General features: G+C 37.8%; 1 protein-coding gene across 1 annotated transcript in view; it reads right to left on the reverse strand.

Moving 5' to 3' along the window:
* Positions 1-4,836: 4,836 nt before the first annotated feature.
* LOC139729999 (BOS complex subunit NOMO1-like) overlaps positions 4,837-20,018 on the reverse strand; it is a 33,099-nt gene continuing 17,917 nt past the window's right edge. Inside the window, exons 16-28 of the mRNA XM_071640919.1 lie at positions 19,330-19,428; positions 18,098-18,268; positions 17,574-17,656; positions 16,354-16,531; positions 14,979-15,105; positions 13,699-13,940; positions 12,968-13,109; positions 11,497-11,583; positions 10,448-10,558; positions 9,733-9,834; positions 9,038-9,157; positions 8,276-8,368; positions 4,837-8,038 (exon numbers count right to left, since the gene is read on the reverse strand). Coding sequence (XP_071497020.1) covers positions 7,904-8,038; positions 8,276-8,368; positions 9,038-9,157; positions 9,733-9,834; positions 10,448-10,558; positions 11,497-11,583; positions 12,968-13,109; positions 13,699-13,940; positions 14,979-15,105; positions 16,354-16,531; positions 17,574-17,656; positions 18,098-18,268; positions 19,330-19,428 — 1,690 coding nt within the window. The 3' untranslated portion in view covers positions 4,837-7,903. The remainder of the gene's footprint in view (positions 8,039-8,275; positions 8,369-9,037; positions 9,158-9,732; positions 9,835-10,447; positions 10,559-11,496; positions 11,584-12,967; positions 13,110-13,698; positions 13,941-14,978; positions 15,106-16,353; positions 16,532-17,573; positions 17,657-18,097; positions 18,269-19,329; positions 19,429-20,018) is intronic.

A 20,018-nucleotide genomic window follows, 5' to 3' on the forward strand; every position in this document is an offset into this window, starting at 1 on the left:
CATCACCAGCATGCACTTATTATGTAAAAATGCATGTTATAATGATAATGGTAATGATAATAGTGGTCTCTTATAAAGCGCTATTTAAAAATCCATCAAAAATGACGCTCAAACGACGTAGTAACCATTATGAACAGTATTTACATCCAATCATACTATAATCAAATACGATAACTTATCGGGACAATTATTGAGGTGTGTTGAGAATTATTACATACATGATCGTGACTTCAAATAGATTGTTATCAAACACTTTATGATATTTACTGTCTCTTAATCAATGAATGATTGGTTCATATACATTGAAATGAATTGAAGTTCCATCAAAGCTGCGTGGTGTTTATCTTTCAAGAGCTCTCTACTGCCACCGTGGGAACTACGCCAGATCGGGCAGGATTGACGCCCATGTTTCAGTGTAATTTCTGTACTCGCCTCGACGATAAAAGCTCACTGCTCACACACAGCTTCGATTCGGGGTTTATGATGAAGTGGCAATATAACGTTTGAATATTTCATCGATTATGGCAGTATTCAATATGTGTGCATAAGTATGTCTCTTACGGGGGGGGGGGGGGGGGGGGACCTCATTCAAATGTCCCTAAGAAAGCCAGGGTGAGATACTACGGGCACGCAAGTTCCTTGTGCAATCTGATTGACGTCATGGCGTGGAGTTGCTACGATACGCGGCAAGTGCTCGGACGTACATGTACATGCTTTTGTGTAGCGGTGATCTCGAGAGTGCGCTATTCATGCGAAACCACCGCCAGTGCAGTGCTAGCAGTGTGCATGCTATACCGAAAGTACCTGTTGGTGCACTCGTATTTAATCCTGTTGGGTAAGTTTCCTTATTGGTAAAGGGACAATCGTTATGTTCTCACGATTGTATCCCATTCATGTTCACCAAGCCGTGAAATACATTAGCAAGGCCAGCTTATGAGAGCACTCGAATTATCAACGTCAGTACAAATCACGTAACGACCCTGGCCAACGCAGTCAGGATGGTCGCAGCAATCTAGCTGCATGGTTTTGTTAGAAAAATGCAAAAATGTTCTCCCATGTGGAAATATTGCAATAAATCCCCAAAACGCACAATCACTGAATGTTATGCAATACCATCTATAACTAAAACATCCCAAAGCGAAATCATCCCTTCAGAAGTTATCATTTACCCCATCAGAATAAACTTTTCCAAACAATATGGAAACAATCGTAACAGCATTTGATTGAATTTTGTCCTTAAAATAATATGACGTTATTTATCTTACAGGGCCGATATTTGCCAAGTTTTGGCATAGTGTAAAAAGCTAATAGACTTCGTATATGCAAAAAGAAAAAGACAAAAACTTTAATCAAAACAATCACAGAGCTACCAAGTCTCACGCATTCTGTGTGAGACTCAAGCATTTAGGGGCCGTCTCACGATCTCACGCATGGTACCCATTTTTCTCAAGCATCGGGCGAAGTCTGCAACTTGGGCCTATAATAATGAGCTTAGCTCAAAAGATTAAAATGATAGTTGCAATTAAAGGTATATTTTCCTTTTGTCTTTCAAAATAAGTAAAAAAAAGTCACTTAAGTATGCACCTGATCGCATCATTAAGAGCTAAAAATTGAAAAAGCTCCTACCGTGGGAGGCCACAGGGGGGAAAAACCCCTCCCACAACCTCACTCGCGAGCACATTCGCTCGCCGAGATGCCGAGTCATGAAAATCTCACTCATAAAATTTTTTTGAACTTGGCATCCCTGCATAACACTGCAGGCAACCCAGGGATTTTTTTTTTTTTTTTGAAAACACATGGCATGCTTTTTCAATGTTCAAAACACTTTTCATTAATCTCTTACTTGGCTTACTTGGGTGTAGAGACTTGGGCCTAAAGCATCTACTTTGTGCCCCTCGTCTTTGTTGGCGAACTTTTGAACATTTTGTAATAGGCCCTATATTTTAGTAGGCCCTATGTTTATTAAAGATTAAAGGACAAGTCCACCTTATATATGCATGTGGATTGAGCGAATGCAACACTATTAGTAGAACATATCAGTGAAAGTTTGGGGAAAATCGGACAATCCGTTCAAGAGTTATGAATTTTTAAAGTATCTACGCAGTCATTGCTGGATGAGAAGACTACCACAGTGTATGATGTCACATGCGTACAACGATATAAGGAAAATAAAAAGAGAATTTCACAAAACTTTACTTTTTGAATAAAGTGCACATCATATGACTTGTTACTGACGTATGTTGAGGATAATACCCGCTGCCTTTATTCTGAATGAGAGAAGTTGAGTATTCTTTTATTATGCTAGAAAAGTGAAAAAATCTCGTATTTTCTTTATCCTTTCTTTATATCGTTGTACACATGTGACATCACAAGCTGAAAGTCTTCTCATCCAGCAGTGACTGAGCAGAAACTTCAAAAAACTCATAACTTTTGAACGGATCGTCCCATTTTTCTCAAACTCTAATTGCCCTATAGGGGGTAATTGCCCTAGAGGGTAATTGCCCTAGGAGGATAGTTGTCCGGGGGTAGTTGCCCTAGGGGGTAATAGCCCTTGGGGTAGTTATCCTTGTGGTAGTTATCCGGAGGGTGGTTGCCCAGGGGGTAAGTGCCCGGATACGGGCGTCTCTATATATCACAATCAACTTGAGTAGTACTCTACATGATATAGGCAGACAAGATGCTTCGCATTTTTTGGAGTAATATCTGATTTGTATTAGAAACAACTTGACTTTGTTTGGAGGTACATTAAATTGACAAAATATATGCATTTGAAAGGGACTGTTAATTATGGGAAAGATTTATAGGCCTATTTGCAGTGTGTTTGAATTGTCTTTGTTTTTAACCCCAAATGAATGTGATATTTTGCACTTCTTCGCAAATTTCAAGTACTAAAAGCGAATGTTTCATTGAGTTCACAATTTGTAATATTTGGAATAAGGCAGAGATCTTGATTTATACACTATTTCATACCTATACTATGTTACTCTTGTGGATGCTAAACTGTAAAAACAAACAAACAAACAAACAAACAAACAAACCTGCGTACACTTAATTGTCATGGACGGAGCATTATATGTCCCATCGAAAACGTAATAAAAATAGAGTGATAGTCATGAGTTATGGAATTATCCAGGCTAAATGTTTAGATTGCTCTCAATTTTGCTGTAAATGCTATTTTTCCTTTCCTTTCTTTTCTTTTTGATAACCCGAGAGTCTTAACTAAGGCCTGTATGCTGATACCAAATTTTGCTGCTGCCTTTGGTCACTTTTCCAGCTTTAGATGATTTCGAAATCTCATGTTTATTGTATCAAAGACAATGGCCCTGTCATAGCGAAAAAGAAGAAAGTTTATTCTGAAGGTTTGTTAGTTGCCATCATTTTTCCTTTTTTTTGTAATTCTTGGATAAACAAATCTTATTTAATTTTTATACTATCACACCCTCACATTGACAAACCTTATTTCCTCTTTTAGAGCATAACAAATCTTCAGAATGATAAATCGTTTCATTTTTAACAAACCTTTAAAATAGCAAACCTTCTGAATGACGCCACGAATAATCTGATATTTCATTTTCATATTAAGGAACATCTAGGTATAAATAACAAACCTTTCTGAATAAAGTACCTTGTTTGATTCTTGGATTAACAAACCTTCAGAAGAACAAACATTACCTGACAGTACAATATAGGCTTGGTGATGTTTAACAATTCTGTCTAGTAGACTACTCACCAGGCATAATCTTTTATGGTGGAGATGCATGTGTATTATTATCTTTTTTGATCCTACATTGCAACCATTACCATCACAAACTAAATTGAATCAGACTGCATTGAACAGTTTACATCTATGTCCACATCAGAACTTTTTTCTTTATATTCTTAACTTTATAATCATATATATATATATATATATATATATATATATATATACATACATACATATATATATATATTATATATATACATTTATATATATATATATATATAATATATATATATATATAAATCTCATATATATATATATATATATATATATATATATATATATATTTATTTATTTATTTATTTATTCATTTATTTATAAAAGATGAAGAAGTAGAGTGGTAATGCATTTTGACAGTCCAACAGTGCTATTTATTCAGACCAAATTTTTGACGAATACATTCGTCTTCCTCCGGGTCGACAATGACAATTCATTGTCATTGTCAACCCTGAGGAAGACGAATGTATTCCTCAAAAATTTGGTCTGAATAAATAGCACTGTTGGACTGTCAAAATGCATTACCACTCTACGTCTTCATCTTTTCTATACTGGTACCAACACACGGACTACAAGTATCATCATATATATATATATATATATATATATATATATATGCAAATGCTTGCCGGTTATGGTATCACTGCTGAATATAACAAAGCAAAACACTAGAGTAAAGTAAGCATATCAAAAAAAAAATAACTGACTCATCCAATGTCAAAGGAAAAAGCACATGGAAAACCACTCTTTTTCCATCTTTTCCATTATCAATTTATTCAATAATCAACAGTTGCACATTTATCAAACAATCAGTAGTGGGATGATCACAATCCATTCATCACTGAATTATGGGTTACATACTCTGTTCATCATCTCAAGTCGTCACTAGAAGTCATCAGTGAATCCAGCATCAACAATTTAATGGCAATTCATAAGCTTCACCAACTTGTACGGGCAAGCAGTCTGACTTTGCACCATTCTACAACAATCAGTAAATACTGCCTAATTGTCAGATCACATGGACTCATTATGTGACATGTCCGGTGGTCTTACTGGCCAAAAATGCCCAACTGTGAGCCATGTCACTTTGTCATGTCAGAATGCCTAACTTTAAGACTTTCACAAATGGGCAGGATAAATGAAACTTCCCAATGAGCTAAAGACGCTTGTCCAATTAGCCAAGTCAAATTGTTCTGAGCTGCATCCAGTGATTGCTCATGTCACACTGCCTAACTTCAAGGCTCAGCACCTAACAAACTTGAGGCAAATATTCACCTGTTGTCGTCACCACGCCCCTCAACTTTCAAGTTGAAGCAGTCTGGAATGAGGCAACAAGATTAAAATAAGTGCATGCCGTTGTTGCAGTTTCATAGAGCCTGGAGAGAAAGCTGTAGAAGGTACATTCTATTACCTTTTCAACATTACAGGAGAAAATATCATTTAGGTACACTGGTGAGTTTTTCATGCATTGCACTTTAAACACTTGTACTGTGGGAAATACTTTACTTATCAACCTGCACCCAAGCCCATGATATGGACTCACAGTTTAATAGAATAGAAAAACAAGCAAGCATGCACTGCAATGCTAAAATATGATTTAAAGTCGACCATTGCAGCGCAGTAGATGGCCCCTGTACAAGGCATGTACATCATTTGTGCATAGGAAAGTTTAAAACTGTTACACAAGTACAGATACATACAAGATTTAAATCATAAACAGATAATACACATTCTGTAACTTCTATTTCCGATATTTTCATTCCTCCGCGTCCTCTCCATCTACTAACATCATAATTGTGATGATTTCTATCATATATCAATCCCTGCATTCACACAAGGTCCTGCATTCACACTAGGTCCTGCATTCACACTAGGTCCTGCATTCACACTAGGTCCTGCATTCACACTAGGTCCTGCATTCACTCTAGGTCCTGCATTCACACTAGGTCCCACAAGACTTTCCTCTTCAAAACCACAGTCTGGACGCTCACCAGGAGAAGTCCTGGTGAGTGTTCACACAATGGTTTCAGAGGAGAAAGTCCTGCAGAAACTATAGTGAACGTCGGGAATGTTTAACATTTTAAATAATTTTCCTTATCATCTTTAAAGTCATCAGCAATTTCATAATTCTGCGACATCTGCATTTCAAGTTGGGCAGCAACAGAGGAAATATTTTTTAATACATCGTATTTGAAAAAAATGCATGTCTGTGCACAGATTCAAAGCAAAGGAGCAGATTACACTCCCACTCAAAAGAGCGTAGGACCTTATTACGGAGTTTGCCTTTTGTAAGGGGCAACTGCAAATATTCATTCATGCTACACCTAAAACTACCTCTACTACATACATACATACTGATCCAAAACCCTCGTAAAATACAGACTGATAGATGTGAAAGTCTCATGGACCTGACATAAGAAAGTATTTAATGCAACTGCTAGACAGAAGTCTGCTTGACATGTTCTAAAACTGAAGAAGTGACGTCTAGACATGACTAACATTCAATTCTACAAAGAGTGTCTACAGATTTCTTGTTTTTATATGTTTATTGGTATTGCTTGTTTTCATCATCTTTCATTCACATTTATACATTTTTTTTTGTTGTTGTTTACAGTCAATTAGCCCACATTAGGAATAACAGTGCACTGAAATTAGGAATCCTACATAAACTGAAATTCTCAATTAACAGAACTGGATTCCAAAGAGAAGAAAAAATTACTGATCACAGTGCTTGCCCTTATACTGAGAGTCTGCTCCAATGCAAACATTGCTTGACTAGGGCAGAGTATGAGAGGAAAATAACACTTTTGGCAATAGCACGTCAAAAAATTTGGCAGGAATGAAACTTCTGCAGTACACATACCATCACAGGTAATAATTGAAGACAACCACTTGTGACAAGGCTACTCTCAAAATAGTACCAAATGTTGCCCTGCTTCTTTCAGAGAACAAACCTGTACATGCAGGAGAGGATATCACACACTATAAAAAACAACACAAACCTTAACTGTTGTCCTAATTTGCATGCTCTTCTCTATTATAACTTTTATTCACTCACAGATAATTGTAGGTAGAATAGCTCGTGTAACACTTTAGGTCAAACTGATTGAATAAACCTTGCAATGACAAATGAACATTCTTCGAACTGACGTCTCTTACCATATTTCCTCTGAATGTACAGAACATTTTTAAATCATCTGAGATAAGACTCAATGCATCTATATTTCATTCTGACTGTGAATCTCGGTTTTTAGATTTTTTACGACACAAGATGCATTTAATTCAAGACTTGTGGGGTGTTTCTTTTTGAGGCCCCCTCCTATGTGGCCCAAGTGAGAGTAACTATCTTTAACATCTTCAAGGGAAAAGCAATCCCACTGACTCACCTGTCATGTGACTGCCTATGTCACCTGACAGAGCAGTTTGCCTCACTTGTGTTGAAGGCAAACATCAGCTACCTCATGATTTTTCTAGGATTTTCTTTCCCTCGGAATCGACACTCTCTTAACTCCAATACTAAAGGACAATGCCTAATTATTGCAAGATCTTATAACCAATTTTTATTGATACAGAATATATCAATTTCTCATAATTGAAAAAAAAAAACTTATCTCTTTCTCATACAAAAATGCAATACAGAGCACTCCCATATAATGAACATGGTTATAACGAAATTCTCGTTACAACAAAGTAAAAATTCAGGTCTCAAAATTGCCATCTATAAATCTATATCTTTACGTACTGCACTGTTTGACAATAACAAAATGTTGATATAATGAAAGAAAACCACCGGTCCCAAGAAACTTTGTTATAACAGGAGTGCGCTGTAATGACATCACAATCACATGTCACATGACAAGACTGACCACAGGCACATACCAAAGTATGGCACACCATAAAGTGACTCATTAATATGTCCACAATCATAACTATTCCCAGATCTATGATTTTTCTATTTCTAACTACGTATCTAACATCAGGAACAATTTGTCTGACTGAAAGAACTTTCCATAAGACAATAAGATTTATAAAACAAATAGCATCATAGTTTCTACAGACCACATAGAGAAAATGGGATATCATAAAACTAAATGCATACCAAACAACATTTCCATTTCCTACACACTACAAATGAGAGTGCTGTCATGTTTTCCTAGATTTCACTTTCTTTCGCTGCCTTGAGGAATCGACGTCACCGGTGCCAGGTTCGGATCTACTGGCCCCACTGCCCTGCAGACCCTGCATTGACTGACCAAACTGGAGTAAGATTGGCAATATCTGGAAAGATGAAAACAGAAGAAATGTAGGACATAGTATCTGAACTGTCACCAAAAATCTCATCTACCTTTGCTCAATCCAAAGGAAAGGCAATACAAAACCTTTTTCATTCATCAGTACACCATAACTTGATTTGCTGTTTCACTAATCACTCTATTTTACAAGCTCAAAACAGTAGTAACGCTCTGAAAATACTAAATTTTACGAATAGTTGGTAGCTATGAATTAGTGGCTTACCTTGGCATGGTTGACTCCGACGGCGACCAGGGCCACGATGAGGGGCAGTGCTATGTACGATCCCTGCATCACCTCCTGCTCAACAGCTATTTTCTGATGGTAGAAGGGGGAAAAGATACACAATGGAGTATCATCAACACTGTGTAACATCAGACTACAAAACACCTGACTGTAAAACACTTGACTTGAAAACACCTGACTGTACAACACCTAACTGTATAACACCTGACCTTAAAACATGCCCATTTTGATTGTGGCTACCACTAGAAGACTGAATAATCGGTGTTAGTTATTGTTGATGAAGGGTCAATCAGTTGCAAAGATTGTTCTTTCCTGAAGTAAACAAACAAAAAGGAATACTCCCATGGAAAAATAATGGTTGGTATACTGGTATGTATGAATACACCAGTCCTTTACAACCTTATCATCATTGCATAAAATATGTCAAATATAGCGTGCTCCTATCATACCAAAAACGGGTCTAACAAAATTTTGTTACAACGAAGTAAAAATTTGAGTCTCAAAATTATCATCTATACATCTTGATAATCTTTTATTTGTTCTGCTATAGCCAAATTTCAATATAACAAAAGAAAACTGCTGGTCCACAGGATTTTGTTATGATGGGAGTTGCTTGTACAGGAATTCTTTTTTTTTTCACACCAGAGTTATCATCAAGAAGTGTTTTGTCAGTTACACATTGTACCATTATCTCAACCAAACATGTAAGTAGTACAGCAGCATGACAGAAAGAATACTTACCTCTGGATTAAAGGGAAGAGTCACATGTTTGTGGTAGCCAGAGCTAGTGAAGCTGGCCTCGGGCAGTGTGTAGTCATAGCTGGACCTGGGCAGTGAGGACTCCAACTTGATGATGTATCTCTGTGTGAAAGTTGACCATCAATGATGTGTATCATAAGAGCTAAGTTAAGCATGCATTTTGCTGCATATCACTCCCAGTGAGGGATACTCAGTGGAATGTCCCATTATTTTCATACTTCAGATTTCTTCTCCATGAGTTGTAAATGTCCATTATTGTTACACTATAGATTTCTTCCCCAGAGTTACATACGTGTAATATGTCCATTATCTTTATACTATAGTTTTCTTTCACATGAGTAATACATGCCTGTAAGATACATAATCGCGGAATGAAAGTCGCCTTGTACACACTGTACCTAGTTGGCTGAGAGAGGGCGTTACACCAAGGAAACGAATATGGTCAAAAAGTTTAAATCTAAGCTGTGTCGTTGCGCTGTTTTTGTTATCATTTTTGGACAAGCCAATGTCATTGAATGGTTCATTCAGTGATTGTTTAGCTCGACAACAACTCGTCTCATAACTGGCTCGTAATTTGAGTAACATCGTCCAATTGTCGCAGCTACACCTTGCGTCCTACACTCACTATTATTTTCACAGTTGCCACACCTTCTAAAACACCTCCCTGATCCTCTTACCATGCCATCCTTGGGCACAGGTGAGAACTGGAAGAAAGTGCTACCATCCAGAGGGAGGGTGTGTAGGGGTGCATCCAGATCCTCTTCACTGTACAGAGACACCTTGGTGGTAGATAAAGGGGGATCAAAGTTTGGGTAAAGTTTTGGGAAACCAACAAGAAATGAATAAAAATGACAATGCTACTTCTACTGTGAACTCCCGTTTTAACAAACATGGTTACAACAAAACTCTCAACACAATGACGTACAAACTAAGCCCCAAAATTATTAGCTACATGTAGGTATATTTACGTACTCTATTGTTCAGCTTATAACAAAAATCTCAATTCTCATGTGTATAAATTTGAAATAATTCAATATCTCTCCATCAATAACTATTTTTTCATGTTTGATAACTTTGGTCCTTTTCCTTTCCTCATCTGTCCACATCACTCTCCCAATGAATTATTATTATCATTATTATAATCATCTATTTGGCCATACATTCATAATTGCAAGAAACATAGTCATACAGACAATGAATCAATACACATACATAAATACTTAGTGGCGGAGACATACAAATACACTGTAGGATTGCATAGGAGTGACACATGGGCCAGGGATCACAAATGTCAAATTCTTCATGATTGCTCAGAGGCCATGTGAGCCCTCATGTGTCACTCCCTAAAACAATAATATGTGTACTTCAGCCTCCTTCACCCATAGTTTCTACCTTCAGTGTAGCCAGGTACTCATGAGGGGTCACAATGTTTCCACCGATCTCAAACTGGTTCAGGTGTCTGAAGACTATGATTCTCACATCTTTGATTACATCCTGGCCAACCTGGGAACAGTTGAGAACAACAGATGAATTACATCTTTGCTCATTACTCAAGTACTGCGTACACCATATATTTAGCGAGTCTAATTTTTCATGAATCAGGACTTTTCCAACAATGTCAGTGGTTAAGTGGCTAACTTCGCGATTGTTGAGTACGGCACTGGACGGAGAAATCTATGTGTGCACGTCACATTCACGTCGGGATCAGAGTTAATATTTTCACACGTTTTTACATTTGCAAATAGCAACAGACTCGCAAAATTTGTGAAAATAAAGACCTATATTCAGCGTAAATAGTATTGATGGTAAAAAAAAAATTGTAAATTTTGTTTTGTTTTTTGAATCCTCAAGGGGTGAACATGTTGAATACACAACTGTGTTTCATATCAGGTAAGCTTAGTTGAAAACAATAAATGGCTCAAATCGGAGATATGTTCAAGTAGCAAACACCCATACAGCTAAATATTAAACCATTGGCAGGTTCATAATGCACACATTGGTCCCTTTAAACATCTATGGGGGAGGGGGAGGGACATTGAAGACTGTATTTAAAATCAGTACACAGGATTAAGTGTGTTCAATGACTATCATAATTTTACAATGCATAACAGGTTCCTTATGTGGATTCAATTTTTGTTCCTAGCCATATGACATTCAGAAATGGAAAATTTCATACAGAACAAATATGAATAGGCCTACATGGATATGCTGGGTGATAAACTGAAAAGCAATGGAATGTAATGTTCATTTTTAATATCAAAGGATTTTAAGAGTGTCTGAGGTGCCTAACATGTAAAGTGGTATTGTGCATCAGAATAACAAAGGTATTTCCAAGTATATTAAACAAAACCCATTTGAAAAACGTAACAATAACACAAGGGTAAATCAAGATGAGGAAATCCTCAAGGTGGCCATAAGAAGGCACACCTCACCACACTCACTCTGATGACCTGTGAGGTCGGGGCAGCTCTCTCTATGTGGCTGTTCTTATCACTCTGTTTTAGCTGCAGCTTGTATTCACAGTTGGGCTGAAACATGAAGCACACAGAAGAAGACAAACACAGACGATCAAAACAGCTTCCAGCAATAGCCTAAGGGCATACTATCAAGTACTGTGGAACCAGAAATATTCGCCGTATGAAATTTTTGCGAATTGGAGCTGACTGCCTGTTTCACGGCATAAAATTTTCCTGAATTACCTCTGGAATTCAATGCATACATTGTAGACAAGAACTTTCGCATGCATTTTGATTTTGCAAATCTTGGCTTCTTGTGAAATATCATGCATGTGAATATCTATGGTATCAAATTTATGCTATCACATCAAAATACATTTAGGTGTGTATTTATCTATTCCACAAACAAATTAAAGCACCAAACAGGTATAATGATAATGATAATGAATAACATTTATATAGCGCTGTTTCTAAGCGCATCAATTCAGGGAAAAAAATAATATATATAACGTAAAAATAAAATACAGCATTATGTACATATATGATAATGACAGCAACAACAACAGCAGAATTAAGGTTGTGTAAACAGATGAGTTTTCAACAATGATTTAAACCTATCAACATTTTCAGCATTACGAATATAAAAAGGGAGTTTATTCCAAAGAAGTGGGGAAATGACAAAAAAAGGCCCTATCATCGTAACATGTACAGATTCGGGGACCACGTGATAATTGGAGAGTGGAGAAAGAACGGGGAGAACGGGTTGAAGTGGAGGAGCGGAAGGAAATTAAGTCTTTAAGATAAGATGGGGCAAGATTATTGCATATCTTGTAAACAATAAGGAGGATTTTAAAAGTGATACGTTGATGGATGGGGAGCCAGTAGAGGGATTGGAGAACTGGAGTAATGTGGTCAGATCTTTTTGTAAGGGTCACAAGCCTAGCAGCTGTATTTTGAATTCTACACGATATACCACGATTGTCATTTTAGGTGTTACAATCAATTATGCAAGAGCAAGGTAAACAGTGTCTAATATAAAATCTAACAACAACTAAGTATCATGAGAGATAAGATTCAGAATTCTGCGAAAACAATGGCTGGTGTATTGGTCATTCTCCACTTTTACAGCGGTTTTTTTAATAGTTCCAGGACAAAGGACTCCACAACAACCATAGTCTGTTCTCAGACCAGGTCTGACATACATCCACAAATTTTGCACTTGAACCAATTCACATGTTTGTGGAAACTTCATCGCATTGCATGTTGGTATGTTATTCAGGAAGGGAAAGAGCTAACATGAGTAGATTCAACATCCTTGCTTCAAAGCTGAAAGAAAGCTTTTGAGATTAACAAAAAAAAATTGGATTGTTTAAAGGAACAGGTCAAATGAACAGTAACTGCAGCAACACCTGTGACCTTTGACCTATCCACAATGCATCAGAGTTTGGTAACACACCTGGAGACCCCTGATCCTGAAGTTCCCTTCCTCGTCGGACACACCCTCTTCCACAACCTTCCCACAATCCTCGGCTGATAGGGCTTCCACAGCGATGCCTGGTTCCGGCTCTCCATTCAGAGATGTGACTGAACCAAAGCAACTGGAGAGGGAAGGGTGAAAGAAGACAAACTTTAGGATATGATGAAGAACATTGAGCACATTATATTCTACACTTGTGACTCAGGTATTTTCCTTAACTGAAGATAGATTTAAGTACTAATGTCATGACTTCTGTTGTAAAAGCATTACTTCAGCTTTATTGAAAGAGTGCACTGCAAAGCACCCAATAATTATGACATCATTCTACTAACTTACAAATTGTTTTTGACTGCAGGCTGTGTGGTAAGGGCTGATTGGAAAAAAAAATCCAAAGCATCTGTAGCTTTTTGAGTAATTTAAAGTCTATCATAACACAACAATATGGCAAAGCTGCTGACACTTAAATGTGATCGTCAATATTCTTTGACTTAAAAGTGTTTCATATTCCATCTCCATGTAATGAATTTGAGAGCATAAACTCTGTTCCAGAAATTGCAAATCACATTAGTGGCAGAAAAATATTAATATGGATCTCTTTACCATGACATACTGAGCACACATCACAAAGCAATGAAAGAAACGTGAGGATACAGTGTAATATAGCCATAGGATGGGCTAATGAACAGTCAAAGCTTAAAGCAATGGCCAACCTGAATGCCACTCGGTGACCTTTGACCTTGATGTCCACAAACGACCCCTCCTTGACCTCAATCATCTGAGTGGTGGGCTCAAACTCAAACTCCTTCATCAGCGCTCGCAGGAAGTAGGTGTCTGGTCCGAGGTCGCCGAAGGTCAGCACGCCATCATCCTTGGTCAGGTTGTTGCTACGGAAACTGCCTCCACTCAGGGAGAGCAGCACGCCAGACAGGGCCTTATCTCCTTCATCAGTCACCTGGACTCGGATAATGGTAGGTATCACAACAAACTGGAGTGAACATGATTCATTTTATCTCAAAGGTTTACCGGTTATTATTGCTAATTCATGCTAAATTTCTAAGCAGTTATGAAGTTGACTACATTTGTAGGTCAATTTGAGAGAATATTTATTCATCATTCTTATGATTAGACATCAACCAAGTTGTTGAAACATGAAGCAGCTGTGATTTGAACTCACATATTTCCTATAAAAAGGTCAAATATTTAGACCAATTAAACTGCTGTATCTGAAGAAGGCGGTATGCTTTCACAGACTGCATATTTACCCCACTGCATACAGGAATTGGTTCTGTCTTGCATTGTATCTCCAGGCATTTTTGCCTGTCCTTCTAATCAAAACTTACTAAAAATACATTTATAAGAAAGGGAGCAGGGGGTCACGCAACAGATACGACAAGATCTACAATGTAAAGAGTTGGCATGATGTCAGCTTTCAAAAGCACTGTAAAACAGGAAACATGCCTGTACATGTGATGCTTTGTATTGCACCAGAATCGACTGAATGCCACAGAAACCCTTTCTTTATCCAACATCAATTTGTAATAGTTCCTGCGAGATTGGCAATGATCATTACAACACATCAGCCATCCGATGACATATTCTCTTCTTGTTATTGTGAGTCCTTTATGTGCTCAGGTACTATGCTTAACTATGGCAAACTTTTTCATCAACATTCAGAACTCCATCCAATCTTTAACCTAGTTGTAGGGTTAACAAGCCAAGCCCACTGAGGTGTATCAATGTGCCTCAGTCTAACAGGAAGGCCATGGTAACACAAAAGGGAGTAGGGGGATTAGCTAATCTCTATTCATCAGCAATTAGTTTCCAGACCTCTGTGCCAACCAGCAAAGAAAGTACTCCAGCATGCATGCCAATCGGCGAACAAGACATAGTAAGGGTTAAAGCATGAACAGCTCCTGGACTTTTCCTTTTTTTGGGGGGGGGGGGGGGGGGGGAGGGCGTTGGTGGAGGGGGGATTTGAGTAACTTCTGACCTCAATCCTAATCTTGCCCAGCTTGAATGCCTGGAAGTACCCCAGCTTGCCCTCCTCCTGAGTCAAGATGTAGCCTGCCAGTGAGGCCTCTACCTTGTAGTCTGTAGTATCCTCCAGGGGACCCACTCTGGAAGGAAGAAACAAGATGCCTTCAATGCAACACATTAACACCTTCAAAGTTTGGTATCTTTTTCTGTTAACTCTTTCTGTGTCATGGTGTAAACCCCTTGTGTGCCACATTATTGTGAAACAGCAATGCAGCCATGCTTTGGGAAAACATACTGTTTTTCAAATCTATGTAACTTCAACAGATATTTGTTACCTTAGACATGTAACATAGAAAAAATGCCAAGCTTGGTTTGATGATAATTGTATATAACAAACTTATGGGAGGGAGACAAACTGAAGAAACCTAAAAACCTGAGCCTTCCCCCCTCTGAATAATATCTTTCTTTCAAACTTATGATTATTTTCATTCAAATGCTACATTTTTACAAAGGCAGAACTTGTACCCACAAAACAGTGAAACTCCAAATACAGTAGGGAACACCGCTTCAATCACCACATTAATGGCATGTTACATGTGACTGGAATTGAATTGCGAGAAACACTTTTATTGTACTGTGGCATTTGGCGAATTATCAGTAAGTTGTGGCAATTTTGTGTGTTTGAGCAGAATATGCAAACTCGGCATGCTGAGTTGGGCATGCGACCGTGGCACAAAAAAAGAGTTAAAGCATACTGTAAAACATGTTATTTTAGCGACATGAAATTTTCGCGAATTGGAACCAACGGCCTTTTTCACGGCATGACATTTTTCGCAAAGTGCCTCTGGCATTCAATGCATATAGCGAAGACAAGAGCCTTTGCATGCATTTTCATTTCTTGAATCTTGGCTCTCGCGAAATTTGCAAAATTAAAATGCATGTGAACATTCCTAGTTTTACAGTAACTGAATGACACCATTGCAACTAACTAGACAATCATGTCTTTCTCTATTTCAAAGACATATTTCTTTATTTCTAGTGAAGAAAAACATGCCTAATTATATCATGAAACACAGTAGCCAGCACTGCCCTTGACAGATGTTTGGTAGAAAGCATATTCCCTTCGATGCCAACATACTGTAAAACACGATATTTTCGCGGCATGAAATTTTCGCGAATGGGAGCCGACGGACTTATTTGCAGCATGAAATTTTTGCGAATCAATGCATATAGTGTAGACAAGATCTTTAGCGTGCATTTTAATTTTGCAAAACTCAGCTCTCGCAAAATTTGTGAAATTAAAATGCACGCGAACATTCCTATTTTTACAGTAGTGCATTCAGGATCACTCTTGGACACATAATGGACATAGAGGGCCAGCAACCCACCTGTACTGGCCATTTTCATCGGTCACTTCGGTGATTGCTTGCCCCGTTGCCTGCTCTTCCTTCTCGCTTGTCGGGGTGATTGTCACTTTCACACCAGAGAGGGCAGGCTGCACGCGACCAGTGATGAATACTCCCGGGCGACCTTCGAACTCCGCCACCAGCCCTGGACAGGTGTCACCTGCTCAAGAATGATATGTGAAAGTCCATGGATTTTAACAAGATGTGAAGAGTAGCACAAAGCGTGGTGCGTTCATTAACCGTTGTAGCTTATGTAACATCCTCCCTCAATTTACTGTGAAAGTGGATATTTTTGCGCGAGTAATTTCATGCGCTCAGCCAGGCAAGATGAATTTCGCATGCCTTTTTCGCAGGAAAATTTCCACATTGCAAAAATTTTCACTTTTACAGTACACTTTTGAACCACAAAGACGAGTCTGGAATTATACATAACAAGCTGGCTTTACAAGTTTCGAAGGTTCTCAGAAACAGTGATATACAGCTTTACGTAGCATACGCATATTAGATGGGGTAAAAATATCAAAAGGAGAGTTCTGTATTATCAACCATTCTGTTTGTCTATTCTTACTCTTTTCATTACTGCCATCATGAAAATTGTACGGAATTGCACTTTGACAAACTGAAACTGATTTAGTATGAAACAACGAAAAGCTGCCATGTGAGACGTTGGGCTCGAACAAACCATGTTATCTACCTTCTAAATGCAATATGACAAATTATGAAGTAATATTTAAACAAAATACAAATACAACATTATCTCTGAATTATTCATAATCTAACTCATAGGATATATCAGCAGTGGCAAACACTGCCCTATGTTTTGTTTTCTGAAGCACACACAAGAAAACATATTGACAGACAGAAGACAGACAGACAGACAGACACATGCATAAATAACCACTCTTAACAATATGGGCAAACTTCACCTAGCAGGGCATGTTTAGTTTGAAGCTATTTGTCTAAAGCACTTCAAAAACTTAGGTTCTGGAAGGCCAAATGCTTTTTGCAAGGTTCTTTACTAAAATATGATGAATAAATCAAATATCATCAAAACAGCCAACATAAAAAATGAATGTAAATATATGACGTACAATAAAATAAACTGGTCACGACACAAATAGACAATACAAAGAAATTTTGAGGTCAAGAGTTAGGTCATAAATGCAAAAGAGAAAGCCTGTGACCTTTGACCTGTGGCTTACCAGACTCCACGGTGACCTTGATGGTTGATGGGTAGAAGAGGAACTCCCCCGACGACGGCTTGAACTCCAGAACCTCACCATTCCTTCAATGTTATAAGAGATACAATGTTGTTCATTACAAGACATTGATAATGATGATGATTATTTGTGTATTCATTAGTTCCTTTCACCAGTTTCACATAATTTACAGTTGTTCTTGAACAATTATGAAGTCAAGTTCTATAAATGTTCATAGATATGAAAATGTTTGAACTCTCATGTGCATGTGACAAACTATGGCCATTTGTATAAAAATCTTCAGATCATTAAGTAATTAGTACTAATTCCAAGATGTGAGGCAATATAAATCCCATTTCGTTAAATGCTCATCATCCAACTTTCAAACTGAGGCATACCACTTAACCTTTTGTGTGCTTTGAGTGCCAGCTGGCTCAGAAAACCCTAAAGCATTGTATACACTGTCCAAAGTACCTGGCACAGAAAGGGTTAAATGGCTCCCCAAGTACATGTACATTGTAACTCACCTTGCCCAGTGGGTCACTTCATACACCTGTGGTCCCATTAGGGACGGTGCAGGCTTAGACTCCTTGGTGTCATTTTCACTCTTCTTGGCGGGAGGCTTAGACTCCTCCTCCAGCTGTTTGATTGATTTCAGGGGTCCCAGGGTCACGTCTTGCTCAAGGGCATCCCCAGAACTATATTGAGCAAAGCACAAATATGACATTAGTAAAATAAAGCCTGGTCAATCAGTGTACTGCATGCAATATAAAGGATGACAACCAAGTCTAAAAGAAATTTTCAGATGACCACAGCACAGAACTGGCAATACAGTATTGATGAAATTTACAACTTCTGTAGTGCTAGACTCTTCCTCTAGCTGTTTCGATAGACCTATGAGAGCACCATTTTCATATCTTGATTAAGCATGACAAAGAATAGCAGACAAGTAATGAGACTGGCTGGGTGGAAGAGATTACCAATGACAAACAAGTCAGAGTAATTAAAAAATTTGAACTCCTGACACACTCAAATACTTAGTAGCAACAAATTTTCCATCATTTACATTTTACATTTACCATTTATATTTATCATAGCTTCTGCTTATTTGTCTGGTTAGCACCCCAAGTTTAAGGATCACATCTCTCTATAACCCATAACCCAAGAACTCTGCTAGGAATGTTAATAAGCAAAAACTAGTATAATAATTGTGATTAGGAGACAGCATTAACACTGCACCATGTACTGTAAAACTGGATATTTTCCTGTGACTTATTTTTCACGCTCAGCCCGTCAAGAAGAATTTCACATGTTTTTAATTCTGCGGAATCAAGACATCAACAACTGTTAAATATGGCAAGCAAAATATTTGCATGCTTTTATTTTCATGCTACAAAAACTGTAGTTTCTGGTTGTGTGAAATGCGCATAAATTTCCACTTTCACAGTTAAGTCACAGGCCAATAGAAATGTCAACATTGTAAGACTTTTTAACTAGATGTATCCTGACATTTCCACTGAATGATCAAGCTCAACAGGACAAACGGAGAGAAAATAAGGAAGGGATGGAACAAGTGAGAAACAATAAGGAAAAAGAAACACGGATAAAAAAGAAGAAAGAGAGAGAAGAGAGGAAGAGCAAGGTGAGAGGGAGGGCAAGAGATGGTGAGAAAGGAAAAGAGGGGGTGAGAGAAAGAGGGAGAGATTGAAAGGAGAAAGAAGGAAAGGAAGAAAAGAGAGTCACACAGTGCATGTCATACCTGATGGTAACCTGTATGTCTGTGGCTGGCTCCTTGGTGGAGATTTTGGCACTAACTTTATGTTTCACTGCTGTCAGCGTCAACATTGAAGGTGAGGCTCTGCAGAGATACAATGTACATAAACACACCAAACAGTTAGCCCCACATGGCAGACAAAATGATCTTAAATGTATTACTCTCAAGTTGTTATCTATCATATTACACTCGCCAATTCCTTACAGTGCAATTCCCTACCATGCTGAAGTTCATTTTGATTTATAAAGAGAGTACCTAGAAATAGATGAATAGAATGATAGAAGTCTCATCAAACCGGGACACAGACAATGTTATTGAATGTTAACATTGCATGTAATTTAATCGAGTAGTTATATTGATCACAGTGTAATGTGCAAATTGGCTGAGGGGTTTTAAAGGTTCACATGTTTTCATTTTAAAAACAAGCAAGCAAGCAAACAAAAACAAACAGCAATATCAGTAATATCAATATACAACATGCACACATGAAAACTTGTTAATATCATCATCTCACACACCTTCCATTGTGTACAAACTTCAATTCAATTGCCCTTTTTTTTTAATCAAAGAAAAAGAAAATGACATGAAATAGAAAATTATTTCCCTTGTATCACGTTATTGTAGTTTTGTAAATACCCAGCTACGGGTTTTAGGGGAAAAGAGGTTTGATGTTG

This window comes from Diadema antillarum, unplaced genomic scaffold (assembly GCF_040938485.1).
Source record: "Diadema antillarum isolate AM-2024a unplaced genomic scaffold, OU_Dant_1.0 seq00000285_RagTag, whole genome shotgun sequence".
NCBI classification, from domain to species: Eukaryota; Metazoa; Echinodermata; class Echinoidea; order Diadematoida; family Diadematidae; genus Diadema; species Diadema antillarum.